Source organism: Podarcis pityusensis (assembly GCF_964106645.2).
Source record: "Podarcis pityusensis genome assembly, chromosome: 1".
Classification (NCBI taxonomy): domain Eukaryota; kingdom Metazoa; phylum Chordata; class Lepidosauria; order Squamata; family Lacertidae; genus Podarcis; species Podarcis pityusensis.
Genome location: NC_138028.1, coordinates 124,814,519 through 124,832,148, shown reverse-complemented (window position 1 = coordinate 124,832,148; position 17,630 = coordinate 124,814,519). Strand labels below are relative to the sequence as shown.

The 17,630-nt window shown below is 42.9% G+C and overlaps 1 protein-coding gene across 1 annotated transcript in view; it reads right to left on the bottom strand.

Annotated features, from left to right (window-relative positions):
* TMEFF2 (transmembrane protein with EGF like and two follistatin like domains 2) overlaps window positions 1–17,630 on the bottom strand; it is a 250,317-nt gene that overhangs the window by 193,121 nt on the left and 39,566 nt on the right. Inside the window, exon 4 of the mRNA XM_080972358.1 lies at window positions 17,544–17,570. Coding sequence (XP_080828484.1) covers window positions 17,544–17,570 — 27 coding nt within the window. The remainder of the gene's footprint in view (window positions 1–17,543; window positions 17,571–17,630) is intronic.

Genomic DNA, 17,630 nt, shown 5'->3' with positions numbered 1-17,630 from the left:
AGTACTGTAATCTGGGTGATGGGCCAGTAGTTTAATGAGGTTGGTCTATGCATTCTTTATCCTATAGCTATATGCATGCGAGATTTTTATATGCAACGCTGTGCACCAAACATCCAATGGCTCTTCTTTAAGGTGCATTGTTTTCACAAAAGGTTAAACAGGCTGAGGTGACATGCAGTTATTCAAACAGACCTTTTAATGAGGACAGATAAACAACGCTTTCCGGTTTCCTCTGTTCCAGTTGTTTCTTTTCTAGTCAGCATTAAGGGGGAATTGCTACCTGACTTTTAATACATCTTGGCTCAATTGCATGTAGTCTTATTGTTTTCTAATTACCAACACAACAATTTGATCCACAACCAGGCTCTGGCGCTTCCGTGACTCTTCGCACTGCAACATTATTGCATGGTGTTGTGCCGATTTCTCACGCGGCAAGCAGTTTGCCTCTGTCTCGCATCCCCAAGGCACTTATAAGCAGATGTTGCATTATAGCCAGTTTCACAAAATTGCTTCGGTTGTGATATACATTTTTTTAATGCAATAAACTGACTGGATTAAAGTGTGTGTGTGTGTGTGTGCTGAATATTGCAGCAAAAAGACTCATACAAATGCATAAGCATGGCCTCCCAATTAAGCAAACACAATGCATATATCAGACTGAGGTCACACTACTAGGAACACTTACTTCAGAGTAAGCCCCACTGCGATTAATGAGACTTCCTTCTGAGCAGGCACATGGAAGATCGAACTGTTCAAGGAACAGTCTATCTCCAGATACAAAAGCTATGAGGAGAGGTGGTGTTTTGCTGTCAAGGAGAGCTTAGCACATACTTCAAGTTTCACAGAGAATATCTTCAGGTCCTTCAACATAATAGACCAGGCCCAGTGAATTTCTTGTCCTTTTCATCAAGGACCTTGTTTGGCATGAATAGGCTTCACTTTATGAGACTCTGTCCTAGAAACATTCAAGGCCAAGATAGTTTGCTGCCTGAGGTAAAGAGCAAAATGGCACCATCTCCCATTCCATGTACAGAAGCCAACTGAACTGGCAGTTGAAACAGGCCTCAGCACTGATGGCGACAGCTCAGTATCCCTCGCTACATCTGACAGCAGCAGGCTAGCTTAGAGCAGGGCATGTGGCACACAGAACTCTGTCCTCCAACACTTTGCCATTGCTCTCCATCTTTCAGCATCTGCTGCTAGAGAAAGCCATTTTACTGTGCCTAAGAGTAGGACTGGCCCTGGGGCAGCTTGACACATTGAAGCCTGAATCCCAACAAGATATTGCTTCAACTCAGGGGTGCCAACTTGAATAAAATATTGGGGGGGGGCAGGCAAGCCCTGCCCCACATAATCACAAGATGAGGTACATACACATAATTTGAATGTCAATGCCCATCAATTTTGGAGGGGCCTTCTCAAATATTTTATTGAGGGGGCCAAAGGGACCTTGTCCCCTAGGAGTTGGCTCCTATGCTTCAACTCAAATGTGTCACAATCCTAAAAGTGCCTACATTAATCCAATCTTTAACACTCGTGCCCAGTAACAAAGACACAAGCCTCTCTCTCTCCCCCAGCCTCCAAATATTAGGAATTAAACTTATTATTGAAGCTAATACAAGCCAGCTTCAGAATTCAGCCTCTCCGAGTCCCCTTAGGCTAAATGCATTTCCTGATCCCTCATTTTCTTCTCTGTTGTTGGTGGTGTCATCCATATTAGCTGAAGAGTGGCCTCTGGAGTTCTTTGCTGCTAATCCTGTGTTGTGTGTTGCTAAACTATGTGGCAAACCTGTGATTATAACAAACGCCTAGGAAAGGGCAGGTTTCCACCATCTTCCAAAGAGAAGACGGGAATTCAGTGCTCTCTGTGATATACTTAATGAAATCTGAAGTTGCTAAAGGGGTTTTAAACTAGGGCTGGTTAGGCCCCTTGCTGAAAAAAGAAAGAGAAAATGTATTGAGGCAAGGAAGAAAAAGAAAAAGGAATTAATTTGGCCAGTCACAAATCAAAGCTTACACAAACTCTCTGGTGACTGTCACTGGCATACGGTTCTTTTTGTCTAGACTGGCTCCCCCCCACCCCTTCCACTTTTCATTTTGGCATAATTTATCTTTGCTGCTGAGATCCAAATGGCAGCAGCCTCATGCAACAGATTAATTTGAAAGCAAAATTCTGTCACAAAGAGAAGATATTTCTCAAGGTGTTTGCAGATCTGTTTTACCACACGGGATTTCAAGGCATATGCCTTTCACCGTATGTAGCATTCGCAAGACACAAACACACTTTCTGTTGCTCTAGGATCATAGAGTACTGCTTTAGACTGACCCAGACAATGGGTTCTCCAGTCTTTCGGGCAAGAAACTCTCTCCCAGCCGTACCTGGAGAGGCCAGGGATTGAACCTGGAGCCTTCTGCATCCAAAGCAGACACTCTTACCACAGAGCTATAGCACTTCCTCTTTCTGTAATGCAGTCAAATCCAGGGAAAAGGGTAGTCAGCCATTCTAAGCCTAAAGATGTATGAAGAAAAGGTCACATTCCTGCAGATTCTCCATCTCCTGCCTTGTTCTTGTCCCTCTCATTTTTCCATGCCTGCTTCTACGATAGCCTTCATCCCATCCAAGGTACTTATGCTACTTTGAGGCGCAGGGAGGTGATGAAGGATGCTGCTATGAGCCTTTAATAGTTGTATAGTTGGCGCCCCTGGCCAGCTCAGTGAGCAGATGTCCCCACCCAGCATATGAAGGGTTATGGTTGCTCTGCAACTTACCTGCTCTACACAGAGATTAGTTAGGAGCAGGTTCTGTCTTTCCGAATTCCATTTGGATTGCAATATACTAAAAAAAGAAGAGAGCTCTCTGGGGTCTGGCTGGGTTGATCATTAACTGTTGTTGTTCTCTGCTAGCTCTCACACGAGTGTTTAACCTTAGATCATGTGAGGGTATTCAATTCCAAATCTCCATCTTACAGGGAGTGGCCTGTTAATCTTTCTCTGGACACCAAAGAAACAACAAAGGAAGCATCTCCAGGAGCTATATAGCCTTAGGCTGAATAGAGGCTAATGCAAGCTATGGGAGAGACAGAGATTTGAATTTTGCTCTGATCGTAATTGTGAACCTATGCTTGAATATGCATATGCTTTATACAACTTTCTGGGTGTATCATTGATGTTTTTGTACCTATTTTGAATAAGTTCTGGTTAGTAAAACTTTGACTGATACTTGTGGGTCTGGAAAAAAATTATTCGTAAAGGATTCAGCTTTTATGCATTCAATTGCTTCATGCTGCACATTATTAATATCTGCAACAGGGGATACCTGCAGACTTTTCAGAAATAAAACAAAACTGAAGGTCTAGTTCTGTTTCATGGGGTTAGGTTCTGCTGCATTTCAAAGTGCCTTCTTAATGGCCATCAGCTAAGCTGGAGCATTAGAAAGCAGAGCTCAGAACTCAAGCCGCTCAAATCAGTTTGTCTCCCGAGAGGAAAAATGCGAGATGAAGGAAATCAATAGCTAATAAATAAATTAAATAATGGTCATGTGCTGAGAAAGGTTCACATTGAGAGAGCGGCAGTGCTTGTTACATGCTGCTATAAATGGATATGATAAGGAGCCAAAGGAAATATGATGATGGGGCAAAGGGCTTCTTGCTACCATTGTTCGAAATCTGGATCTACCAGATTGAGGCTCAGTCATATTCCATCCCATACAACACAGAGCAGCCCTATGTGCAATTAGCTGCACACCATACCAAGCCGTTGAAGTCCCCAGCTCTCATGAAGATTGCAAAAGAGACGGATTTTCACTCTGACTCTCCTTTACCTTTGATCAGATTACAAGTGGCGTTGCTTAATTTTTGGCTGATCTGAGTGGCTAAATGAGGCTAAACAGACTGGAAAGGGGGGGGGGAGTTAGGGACTGTTGATTCCGGGCAGCTTATTCTTTTGGGGGGGGGAGAAACAGCTGATCCAGACAAGCAGCAGCACATAAGCCACACTTTTCTGCCATTCGCGTAAATGGATTCCAACACTAGATAGTGATCTGTCATGGCCTCCAAAATAAACGAGCTGTGCCTGCTCCTATTTTGATTAAGTTTTCTTTTAGTATAGAAAAAGCACTCTGTTGTTTTGCTCTAGATCGCTATGGTGCGACATGGAACTCCTGCTTCTAAGGGCGATCTCAACATTTTCAAGCTGCAGCGGGAGCAAGATTTTAGGAAAGCAGAAAGCCCCACCCAGTTAGCCTCGCTCATGTGGTTACAGTACTCACACATGCACAGCATACCCAGTTAGGATAGCAGTACAGTGGTGCAGAAATTCAATTCCATCCACATTTAAAGCCGAACCTCCCGAATTCGCATTTACTGAAACAGTATACGGACCAAAGCCCCTTCATCCTTCAAAACTGGCACTTCTCAAAATTTTGCAGCGCAGTTTTTCAATCAAGTAATGTGTACAAAATGTGTACACAGATGAGTGAAAGCAACAGATAATAAATGCTTCACTTTAGGGAAAATTGCATACAAAAATGTGTGCATTAGGCCAAGTTTCAGAGAAATGCTGTTGAACTTTCATTACGACTTAAATTATTATTATTTTTTTAAAAAAATGGTCTGCTGATACCAGAAATTAAGATCAGAGACATGGGGGTAGTTGTCTGATTTGTTTCTGAATGTATCTCTGGGTTAGGACTATGAGTAAGAAAGAAATTTGATTCAGTTTGCGTTTAAAGCCGAATTTACCAAATTCCTCATGCGTCAAAACAATAAGAGAACCAAACCACCAAAATCCTTATGTAAACTTTGCAATGCAGTTCTGCAACCAATGTTGACAAAAATGTGTGTAAACATATAAACCTAGGTTCAAATGAAAAGCAGCAGTTTGGGTAGAAACTCTTGCTCCCTTGTTGATACGACCTATCACCAAATATTTCATATTTTCCTACCTCTGCTTTTTCTCCATTCCGCCACCTAAGAGCTAATTCCTTTGTCTAGAGCAAGGGTTGTCAACCTGGTCCCTACCACTCACTAGTGGGCATTTCAGGATTCTAGGTGGGCTTTAAGGGGTTCTACGGCACAAGTTGAATCCACCTTCCGTCAAGCACTGGTGGACGGTAAGGAAATTTTACCATCAGGAAAGCTGCATAAGTGGGCGGTAGGTATAAAAAGGTTGACTACCCCTGGTCTAGAGTGTTATTGTTATAGCCTAATATTTTACTGTGGGACGTGGGTAGCGCTGTGGGTTAAACCACAGAGCCTAGGACTTGCCAATCAGAAGGTCGGCGGTTCGAATCCCTGTGACGAGGTGAGCTCCCGTTGCTTGGTCCCTGCTCCTGCCAACCTAGCAGTTCAAAAGCACGTCAAAGTGCAAGTAGATAAATAGGTACCGCTCCGGCGGGAAGGTAAACGGCATTTCTGTGCGCTGCTCTGGTTCGCCAGAAGTGGCTTAGTCATGCTGGCCACATGACCTGGAAGCTGTACGCCGGCTCCCTCGGCCAATAAAGCAAGATGAGCACCACAACCCCAGAGTCGGTCACGACTGGACCTAATGGTCAGGGGTCCCTTTACCTTTTAATATTTTACTTGCAGCTTGTTGGGCACTCAGTGTTTATGTGGTGTAGTTGGTGGGTAAGTAGTGGATTAAACCACTGGGTTAGAAGAGGGGTGTGGTGGGTAATTAATTTATCCATCCTCCCTTCCAAAATTAATCTGCTGTCAGTCTCCATACCTACAACACAAATTTCAGCTTCTCCACAAAGCCCTTTCCCCCCTCTTCTCTCTCCACTCTCAGAACTGATTCATCCCAGCTAATTGTCAATGTCTTAGCTACAGAATGTATGTGGTACAGTTTGCCACTCAAGAGCAGAGAAGAGATGCTCTGAAGTCAAAAGTCCAAAAACTCATTTTGGTTTAAATTTTCAAAGGAAAGGGCCAATCATACCTATATATTTGCCAAAGCAACCTTTTCCATTTTGTGGAAACCCAGCATAGGCCTGCAAAATATAAGCTGAATTTGAAAGAACATGTGAACCTTTTTAAAATACTTTTTCAACTAGCCTCAACTTATTGGTACTTCGATAACTCCAGGGAGTTCCAGATGGGGCTCAGTGGGGGAAGAATCCTATAACATCAGAAAATAGTTTAAGGAAAGGGCACAGAAAAGCTATTGATTTTGGCATTTAACATCCTAGATATGAAGTCCTAAGGAGAGCAAAAGCGGATTCATAGACTCATAAAATCGCAGAACTGTAGAGTTGGAAGGGATTATAAGGGTCATCGAGTCAAAATCCTCACAAAGCATTGTATTCAAGCGCATAAAATATTTTAAAACATTTTCTCTCGTAACTCACATTTCAAAACACCTTTTCTATCAAACTATATATGCCCCCAAAATGCATTTCTTTCTCAAAATATGCATTTTCCAAATGTATTTTGGTACAGTATTTGAGGAAAGAACTGTGTCACAAACTTTGGAAAGTGTAAAAGCTAGTGGATCTCCTCCAACACTAAAATTCTATGATCCCATGATTCTACAATAGTAAGATAAGAAAGATCTGCATATTCCAGTGTCCAGAAGTTCACATGAAAATTTGCAAAGACTGAATTCCAGAGGGGGGGGGAGAGGGAGGGAGGGGTGTCAAGCTACACACTGGGCCTGCATTTAAAAGGGAGCAAACCTCTATTTATGCAGATTTCACAGGGTCCCATACACAAAGTCATACATAGGCTTGCTGGCTGTGGTCCAGCAGACATGTTACATTAAACCATAGTTTAAAACAAACCATGGTTTAATAGTAACGAACAGTGTGCTAGCATGCTCCTTCAAGGGTCCCTATGGCACCCCTGCCATACTAAAGATGACAAAAGCAGCTGGGGATAGCCAGCCAGATGTGCTGGGTATAAATAATAATAAGATATTATTATTATTATTATTATTATTATTATTATTATTATTGGAATAATCTGGCTTGTTGTGTCATCCCAAACCAGGCTTGTGGTTCGTTTCTGTCCAAACAAATAATGAGCCATAAGTCATTAACTCACTGAAACTCAGTTCTGGCACCTCTCAGGTGGGCGCCATTGCCGTTATAAGAGAGCGAGGGAGGCGTTTGAAGTGTACATGGGTCTCTACGAGGCGAGACACCACGGTAACAGCAAGAGACTTTATTGCACCAACAGAACTGAACAAGGGCAAAGCAACTGCTTATATACATTTCTGAAGGCCTGGGCCACTCCCACTCTCAACGTGATTGGCTGTCTAAACCCCACAAGCTGCGAAGAGCCAATACCAGCAGCCCACAGCCTAGTAATGCTACGTGACTGGACATCATGTATCGAATCAGAACACAGGGGCTCAGAATCCTCAGTCTAGACTCAAGCTCAGGTGGGCACAGACAACTGAATACATAGCAGCATTCGTGGTGAGTTCTGGCACCTCTTTTTCTAGAAAAATAGCAGTGCGAGAATGTATGCACATGAAGACAAAATGCACCGGCATACAGCTCCCATTCCATCACTTCCCAGATAGCAAATGCTGCCTCAGCTATTCTATCGACTGGATCTTGAATGCCCTATTAAAGTTTTAAGCATGGTTGGCTTATTAATACACCCTTCTGGAAATCCAGTACAGGACAAAATGCAACCAAAAGAAGGGTGGAGGGGGAGAATTCAGGTAATGAACTTTGGTAAATAATAAAATAAAATAAAATAAAAAGTGGCAGGACTAGTCAACCTTTCCGAAGCCCCATGACGTACCACCATATTATCTACAATAGGTAGTCACTCTAAGATTGAGGGGAGGGGAAGAAAAGGAGCCTGAATCAAATTGCGTTTTCCGGTTGCATTGCCCCTTTCTCATTATTTTCCCGTCCATTGTGAAACTATTGTGCTCTAGTAACACATTTATACACAGCTCCATTCAAATCAATGCACACTTGGGCTCTTATTGAGTATTTTGGCTCAAGTGCTATTGCTCAGGAGGTGTTTACAGCAATGTTCATTGTGCTCTCTCTAGCCCTGCCTATCAATCAAGCATGCAATAAAGCAAAGGTTTTTTTGGTTCTTTATTTTTCAGAAAAGCAGAAGTGGGGAAGAAAACAGCCTTCCTGAATTTAACAGTTATTCACACTGAAATAGCATCAAGACAGGTACAAATGTATTTGGGTCAACGTAGCAGTTTTCCCCCCTGCTTTTCTTTTTTTTTTAAGGAGAAGGGGGGAAAAATATGTGGAACAAATGTGAATCAGAGCAGTGCATTACTGCCACAGCATCCAAAAACAGAACATCGAGGCAGGATTAATCATGCTGCTACTTACAGTATAAGGGTGTGTTCATAGAAAAATAGGCAAAACCTCTGGTTTAATAAACTGCAAGGTTTCCCCATCCTACTTTCTTTTCATGGCGCACTGTGTTACCGTCCTCAAATTAACTCTCTCTTTAAACACACACAAGCACAACCAAATCATATGCAAAAACTCCCCATCTCTGTTTTTAAGTGTGGAACGAAAACAGCTTCTCAAAACTATTGACCCTACTTGTAGTAAAGGTAAAGGGACCCCTGACCATTAGGTCCAGCCGTGACCGACTCTGGGGTTGCGGCGCTCATCTTGCTTTACTGGCTGAGGGAGCCAGCGTACAGCTTCCGGGTCATGTAGCTGGCATGACTAAGCCACTTCTGGAGAACCAGAGCAGCGCACGGAAACGCTGTTTACCTTCCCGCCGGAGCAGTACCTATTTATCTACTTGCACTTTGACGTGCTTTCGAACTGCTAGGTTGGCAGGAGCAGAGACCGAGCAACGGGAGCTCACCCTGTCACAGGGATTCAAACCGCTGACCTTCTGATCGGCAAGTCCTAGGCTCTGTGGTTTAACCCACAGCGCCACCTGTGTCCCGACCCTACTTGTAGGTGGCAAAATAGGGGCAAGGCAGAACTCTTCGGCAGTGTGAAAATGAGCAGGCCTCAGAAAACTCTATTCTAACAAAGCTTAGCTCTCTAACTATCAAACGAAACTTGACTGCAAGTTCATATTGGTGGATGAAGGCAGCAGTGGGGTTAGAGAGGAGAAAAAGAGGAGGAGGGGTGAGGCAAATTGCTTCCTCCAACCATGGTAAAATTAATATGAAACAATATTAAGGCCATATTCAAAGCTGAACCCAAAATTCCCTCCCTTATTCTTGGGCAGAGAAGTGGTTTTTCTGGTGGAGACGGGGAAAATAAATCTCTCCATGAGGATATTTGCCTGCAGTTTGGGGGAAGAGAGCCTCAAGACTAAAATTCTCAGAGGACGTCTCAGAAAAGTATTTTCTGAGCAATCTCAGCCTAGCTCCATTTAAAAACCTTCCTGCCTGTCATAAGCTGCCACACACTAAAAAAGATCAGCTATACCCTGGCTTAAACTCCCTGTACACATTTTGAAGGCCTGCTACATATACCGTATTTTTCGCTCTATAAGACGCACCAGACCACAAGACGCACCTAGTTTTTGGAGGAGGAAAACAAGAAAAAAAATATTCTGAATCTCAGAAGCCAGGACAGCAAGAGGGATCGCTGCGCAGTGAAAGCAGCAATCCCTCTTGCTGCTCTGGCTTCTGGGATAGCTGGGCAGCCTGCATTCGCTCCATAAGACGCACACACATTTTCCCTTACTTTTTAGGAGGGAAAAAGTGAGTCTTATAGAGCAAAAAATACGGTAATTTAAAAATATATCGCTCTCCATTTATCAGGGACCAGTGGCAAGTATACGAAACGTGGGAACGTCGAAAGGAGAGAATGAAATGTATCAATAGGCAGAAAGTAGCAATGTATTACATGATTATGCCACATAAATGTGTTATTTTAATGTGAGGAGGGACACAAGCAGCAGCCAGGACAGTTTTGAATTCCTTCACTAATTGTTCTTCATCATGAAAACTTGGAATGAGTTTTTTTGTTTCTCCTAGAGTTGGTTGCTCTGATGTTGCATATATATATTAAAACCTTTCTTCACAACATTCAGTGTGGCTTACATGAGATTAAACAGGGTGTTCACGAGGCCTATCTGATTTAAATCTGGTTCAAAGTTGACATAGGGTTGCCATATTTCAAGAAGTGAATATTCAACACTTTGGACATGGGTTGCCATACACCTGACATTTAAGCAATTTCCACCCAGGCGCTTTTACAGATAGCTGAATCCCAGCTATGACCAGGAAATTCCGGACATATGGCAACCCTAAGTTTGATAAAATATCCTAAAATGAGAGGCCAGAGAGTCTGCTGAGTGAGGTACACTCAATAGCACCCAGAAAGCAGAGGCAAAGGTGACAATCTTCCCCATTATGGGAAGATGTACTGCACTTCTGTTCAAATTATAGTGTGTATTTCTAAATGTGCATCTATTCATATTAATTAGCATATGCAAATCTCAGACCCTCCAAGTTTCACTATTTTCCAGGGACTGTTCCGGATTTACAGAAGCCATTCTGGTTTCTGATTTGATCCCAGAATGCCCCAATTTTCATTAGAATGTCCCTATTTCCATCGAAGTAATGTTGGAGGGTATGGAGTTATGTGATCCCTGGGCCAAGGAGATAAGTTACTATATAACCTTTAGAAGACATCTGTACAGGGAAGGTTTAAAATATTTTCTAATGTTTTCTGATGATTCTATATATGTTGAAAGCCACCCAGAGTGGCTTTGGCAACCCAGTCAGATGGACGGGGTATTATTAATAATAAGAATAAGAATTATTATTATTATTATTATTATTATTATTATTATTATTGAATAGGACATCCCTATTTTCATCAGAGAAATGCTGGAGAGTATGAAATCTCCATCCTCTTGTGTCTATGCTTCTGTGAATGAGGTGCTCTGAGAAACAATGCCCGATGCTACCACCAATGATCTTCATGGCATGTCCAAGGTCAGATAGATAAATTTATTGTCATTGTCCGTATATACACAGTATACACAACAACGAAAATCAAACACCCACCCAAAGACCGGGTTCACATACACATTTGCACGTATCTCCAACACTCTCATCCTATTCAGACATAATCTATAAAAACATATCATACTCCAGAATGTAACATAACCTATTAAAGGCATAACATAACCTAAAAACCTGTCTCATTCCTTCCTACTCCCTGCTTGCTATTTCTTGCTATTTCCATCCCCAAAGAAAATTAGCACTCCACCTGTCAGGCTTTGGGGGAGCGGCTTCCTCCCTCCCTTTGGCTGTGGATATGCAGAACAAAGCAAAAATAGTCTCTTACCATTTAAAGAGATTTTCATAAGCACAGCGAAAGAACAAAGAGTTCATTCTCAGAGTAAAGGTGCTCCCAATTAAGGTTTACACCCACTTCCCCCTTGAGTCACCCGAGTCACGTCTTGCAACCTGATTTCGCAACCGCTTTGCTTTCTGTGCTGCCACCATATCTGCTCATCGTGACCTTGGGCTGGGCGGATGGAGGCTTTCTCTCTCCCAGTTCATCTTCTCCTAGCTGTTCACTCCCCAGTTCTTCCCAACTTTTGTCTTCTGAACTATGTCCCTCTGCGAACCAGTGTTCCAAATCTATACTGTCCCACTGCTCCTGGGAAGATTCAGGATCCTGATCAGGAGCAGGGGGAGGGGGAGGCTCCCACCATTCCTCCTCAGTGCAGCCCCCCTCAGCATGGTCCCTGACACCACCACAAATTGGGGACACGTGTAACTCAGTTTTACCCCTTCTATTTGATATCCCCTCCCTCCGTCGCCCTATAAGCAGAATGAAAAAGTAAGCACTTCATTCCCAACCCTCTCATTGTTTGTGTAACAACTGGAGAGGCTTCTTTTAGCCACTCAAAAATGTGCATCATGACAACATTTTCAGACATCAATCTAGTGGGTTTTTTAATATATTGCAGACTTTAATTTATCAGTGCCCTGACTTGATAATAATTCCAGCGGTGCACTCCTCTGAAAACATCCCACTTCCTTCAGCATTTATCAATTTTTCTTCTTCCAACGCTTGCTTTAATGACATATAAAATTATGGTTTTTATTACATGGCTTTATACCTGCTAAAGGAGGAAGCTGTGAGAAGGTTTAAATAACAAGGTTTGTTTTTCCTCTGGCCCACCCCCTCTTTCTGGCACATTAATGTGCTTCTGCACCTGGAAGCTGCACTAGATGTCTATTCAATCATGGGTTTTATATACAAGCTGGGCAGCTTTGTAGACCTTTAAAAGGGATGCAATGACTTGATCCTGCCTCCTGCACAGATCTACTTTCCAAAAAAGCTGCCTAGGCATTCCCTGAGGTCCTGTTCTACTTGTCTTTTGTCAGCCTGTGCTTTTCATCTGAAATTGTTTGGAAATCATGCTTTTAGTTGCTGCGCTCTTTCAGGCCAGCATTCATTATCTAGGGAGAGTGGCCAACTTTCTTCCTGGTTTATTTTTAAAGAACAAAATTGATACTTTATCCATCCCCCCCCCCTTGGTATCTTACTGCATGCATTTTAGCCACTGCCTGAAAATAAATATTCTGTGATGAGCCAATATAAATAGTTTCGCTTCTCCCTCCCGCTGCCCACGGCAAAGCATTCCTTGGTCTATCTTCAGTGTTGCAACAACATAAGGCGGGCCTATGCAGATTAAAGAGGCAGGTCTATGTTCTCCTGGCTTGCCCTGCCCTGCCCTTCAATTGGCAAGCTCAGGCAGTAGACTGGATGCTAGTCTGCTAGCTGTTGAGTGGGTTCTCCTACTCCACACACCCACTTCCTAAACCGCCTCAGCCTTGTATACCTGAACGAGCATCTCCATCCCCATCGTTCTGCCTGGACACTTAGGTCCAGCTCCGAGGGACTTTTGGTGGTTCCCTCGCCGCGAGAAATGAGGTTACAGGGAACCAGGCAGAGGGCCTTCTCAGTAGTGGCACCCGCCCTGCGGAACGCCCTCCCACCAGATGTCAAGGAAATAATCAACTATCTTACTTTTAGATAAATAAATAAAATAATAATTTATTTTTTATTTATACCCCACCCTTCCTGGTTTAAAAACCAGGCTCAGGGCAGCTAACAGCAAATATAAAACATTGATTAGAATGCGACTTTAAAACAGTGTAGAATACAACATAAAATGCAGCATCAATATCGATAAAATTCAAAAATTCAGGGGTCATTTTTGGAATAAAAAACCCTAGTCAATGGACATTGAATGATCACCAGAGCTAACTGGCCAAGTTGGTCCTACGAGGGCCAGCAAGGAGGTGAGTGAATAAGAATTAATGTGGGGTCCCAGAAAGGGTTTCTTCATAGAAGAGGAAAGGGGAAAGGGAATAGAAGATCAGGCTAATTCAAATTGAAGGCCAGGCGGAATACATAGCTGTCAACTTTTCCCTTTTCTTGCGAGGAATCCTATTTGGAATAAGGGAATTTCCCTTAAAAAATGGGAAACGTTGACAGCTATGGTGGAATAGCTATGTTTTTCAGGACCTGCAGAAGGAGATCAAGTCCTGCAGGGCCCTAGTCTCATGGGACAGAGCATTCCACCACGTTGGAGCCATCACTGAAAAAGCCCTGGCCCTGGTGGAGGATGACATCTGAAGACAACCCTGTTTAGGAAACGTTTTTTATGCTTGATATTTTATTGCGTTTTTAATATCTTGTTGGAAGACGCCCAGAGTGGCTGGGGAAGCCCGGCCAGATGGGTGGGTATAAGTAATAAATTATTATTATTATTATTATTATTATTATTATTATTATTATTATTACTACTAAATTGGCACACAGGCCAATGACTGAACAAAGGGTCGTTGATCCAGCCAAGTCTCCATTTACATCCAGCTCCCCTGAAGGAAAGCCAAGTACAAAGGAAAAGCCATAAGAGGAAAAGTGAGGAGGACACTACCTTGGAAGACAGAGGAAAAGAATCCCAGCTAGTGTCAGAAAGCAAGAGGTGGAGGGAAACTGCAATGGAAATAGAGGAACCCTTGCCATGACAAGCCCAACCAAATGCCTTCCTACCAAAGGTGAGCCCTACTGAGCTACCTTGGCTGCAGCAGGACAGCCCAATGCAAGGGAACAGACACAGGCAGATGTTCTTCTCCATCTTCCAGGGTCCCCTGGTCCTTATATAATATTGTTGCTTTGCTTCAGGATGCATCCATGTTTTAGAAAGTCACCCGAAAAATAAGAAGATGCTAAACAAGTTGCATTCAGGCACAGCGGATGCATAAAAGCAAAATTTCCTGCATCCTCTCTGATCCATAACTCAGTAATGTGGATCTGCCAGTTACATAAAATAACATTATTTGTCTCTTGTGTGTCTTATGCCAAAGTAACTCTATGTTAATAACTGCCCCATTTATCTGACAGACTTTTTTTGATGTCCGCCAGGCAGTTTGGATGAATGAGGCTATTTGGATAATGAGGCTTTGAGTCACCACCAAAATGGAGACAAGCGCAAAGTCATCCATTTCCTTTGGAAATGTTGGGAAAATCACGCTGGAAAAACCCACAAAGATACAAATACATTGAAGCATCTATAACCAAGCATAAATACCAGGAATGGAATTCTTTCAAGGTACTGTGATATTAAGTCTGAAATCTATGAGTAGGGGCAATGGGGACAAAATAAATGTGGCGCTATTACAGAAGAACATCAATAATGGTGAATGTCACTTTTGCTTCTCAATGCACTGTGTTAGGAGGAGTTTCTGTTGGAAACACCAAAAATTAATGCCTCTCTCATCCAAATACGAGTGGGATACACAAAGGGAGTTCAGGAGCAAGCACAACATGCCCAAGGAAAGGAACATAACATACTGTAGCCAAGATGGCCCATGTATGGGAAGGTCAACCCAATCAACACGAGTCAAGCTAAATCTATCGCATTGGAACAAGAAGGTCCAATCACTTTGGGAAATCCCATTCTGCCTACAATTTTTTAGACAAGGCTGGGGTCAACAGTGGAGAGATCAGCGGCCCACATTCATCAGTCAACCTGCTTTCACAGCAAACAAGACTTTCTCATTTTAGGGCTGCCATATGTCTGGGTTATCCTGGACACATCTGGGAATAAGGCTGTCAAAATGGCGGATTTTTGCTGAACTGACAAAATGTCCGGGGAAACCCTGACATATGGCAAGTAGAGCAATAAAGAAAAGCTTTAAAAATCCCCCAAAAGCCACAAAACTTTGGGGTTTTTTTGGGGGGGCGGGCAGATATTCAAGCTCAACAACTTTTTCTGGATTTTCACTTTGGGGAATATGGCAAGCCTACATTTGGTAGTCTCCTTAGACACTGCCAGACCTACCCCTCATATCAAATCCCATTTGGTGTTCTTCCACAAACCCACAGCTTCTAGGGAGCTACTACTTCAGCCCTTTGTTGCCATCCTAAGACCATCTGAAGGCAGCCCCGTATTGGGAAGTTTTTAATGTTTAATGTTTTATTATGCTTTTATATATGTTGGATGCCACCCAGAGCGATGACAACCCAGTCAGATGCTTGGAGTAGTAGTAGTAGTAGTAGTAGTAGTTGTTGTTGTTGTTATTCAAATCAGTGATTTGCACAGTCCTCCAGCTGTCAATCCTTGGCGTCTCAAAGGAAGGGCTGGGAATTTCTCTGCTCTGAACTCATGGAGTGCTACCACCGGTTGGCGCAGTTTGGTCTACAAAGACCAAAGGTTTGGTTTTCAATTAAGCACCTTCCTGGATTCCAAAAAGGCCAATATCCCCCGAATGCAGGAAGTGAAAGTCCACAGCAGGCTTGCTGCTAAAACAATGTATAGCTGGACACGCCCATCATTCTTCTCAGCCTATCCCAAATGATAAGAACGTTGAGAGGGCAGACAGTGAACCTGGCCCATGGGTGAACTTGTGAATGGAGCAATGGAAGAATGGTTAATAACCTGGCCTCACTCATCAGTGAGGAAGTGTACAATGCAAACATAACGCCCAGTTCTAGCCTGAAGAGAATGCCTTCCCCATTTCTGAGCATGCCGTCTACAAGAGCAACTTCCGTAAGTTACTCACCACCCCTCTGTCAGAAGAAGCACAAACAGCCTGAGTGCATTCAAGCAAAAGCAGAACACCTCTAAGTCCCATAAATTTAAACAGAAGTCCGATTCATATCCATGAATGTACCAGCAAATGTGACATGAATTTCTGTTGAAAAGAAGGAGATGAGCCATCTTAACTTGTGGATATTTGACCACAAGTAAATCTCACTATATACAGCGGTCCTGCTCGTGTACAACTGCACCATGAAATGCTTACTTTCAGACAATACTGGCTTAAGATCTCAGTATTTGGCCTGGGGAAGGGATTACTTGTACATCTAACCAATGAGGAATTTATCAGCCCATGGCGGAAAACTATGGCCAGAAAAGCCACCTCGATTGGACTGTCACCATCCCTTTTGTATCAACTGGGCTACGATACCGCCCTTGTATCCCTGAAGTAAAGGCTTTGGGACATCTCACATAGCGACCTGTGATCCAGATCCAATGTAATCTGTGGCCCGATTGCAGCTGGAATCCAAAATGGGCACAACTTTCAGTTAGCCTCATACCATAGGAATTTGTCCATACCCACCTTTCGGCGTTTATTTACCAAAGCTAGATTAAATGTATTTCCATTGGAAGTTCTAAATGGTAGACTGAGAGGCATCTCCTACCAGAACAGGCTTTGTTGATGTTCTCAGGACACCGATTGCATGAACCATATCCTACTGCATTGTGGGCAGTACGAGCAAGCAAGGTATCAACTGATCAAACCCTTACTAGCAAATTTGCTGGGGAAATCTGAAGCCTCCCATATTAAATACCTTCTGGAGGATAGCTCAAATGATATTACACTGACCGTGGCAAAGTTTCTTTCGGCGGTCGCAAGAAACAAAGACCATCATGCTCAAAATGACTACCTCAGTCTCTTTCACCTGCTGTTTGGTTGTTTTAACTTTATCCTGGTTTTGAAACTGTTTTGTGGGTATATGGACCGCAATGAAGATATTTATTTATTTATTTACTTTCAGACAGATTGTGCTCACAACTTATAAAAAGACCCAGAAAGATGCGTCAGTATATTTGCAATGCATAATTTTAAATGTACCAACATGGCAATACCCTGTAATCAAAGTGTTTGACACAGCCACATTTAAAGCCATAACCTTTCTTCTTAATTTTTCTGTGAAATCCCTCCACCTCATGGTTTGGGAAGACTACGTTAGTCACGGGAGAAAAATCCTGGAACTATTATGGGTTCGCTGAGAATGTAATAACAATAAATAAAACCATCTGTGCCACAAGAGCTCTAGTAACAGTAGATGGAGATAGAGTCCTTGCTGAATCATGAATAATACAGATTCCGACCAAGTGTAATACAGCCCTCTACATATCTCCAAAACCAAACCAGCTCTTCATCATTAGGCTGGAGTTTGACAAAAATGCAGAGGATCAGATCATCTGAACAATACAGGGTGGCACAAAACAACTGTCCAACACGCCTAACTGCAATGTGGCAAGTGATGTCAGCAGGTTCCAGTGGTGGAAAAACAGAATTAATAAAAGCATTCCTACCTCCATCCCCAGATCCAGAACCTGCATCTGTAAGAGAGAGAGAAAAAAAGGGGTTGTGGTTATATAGATGTATGAATACCGGGATAA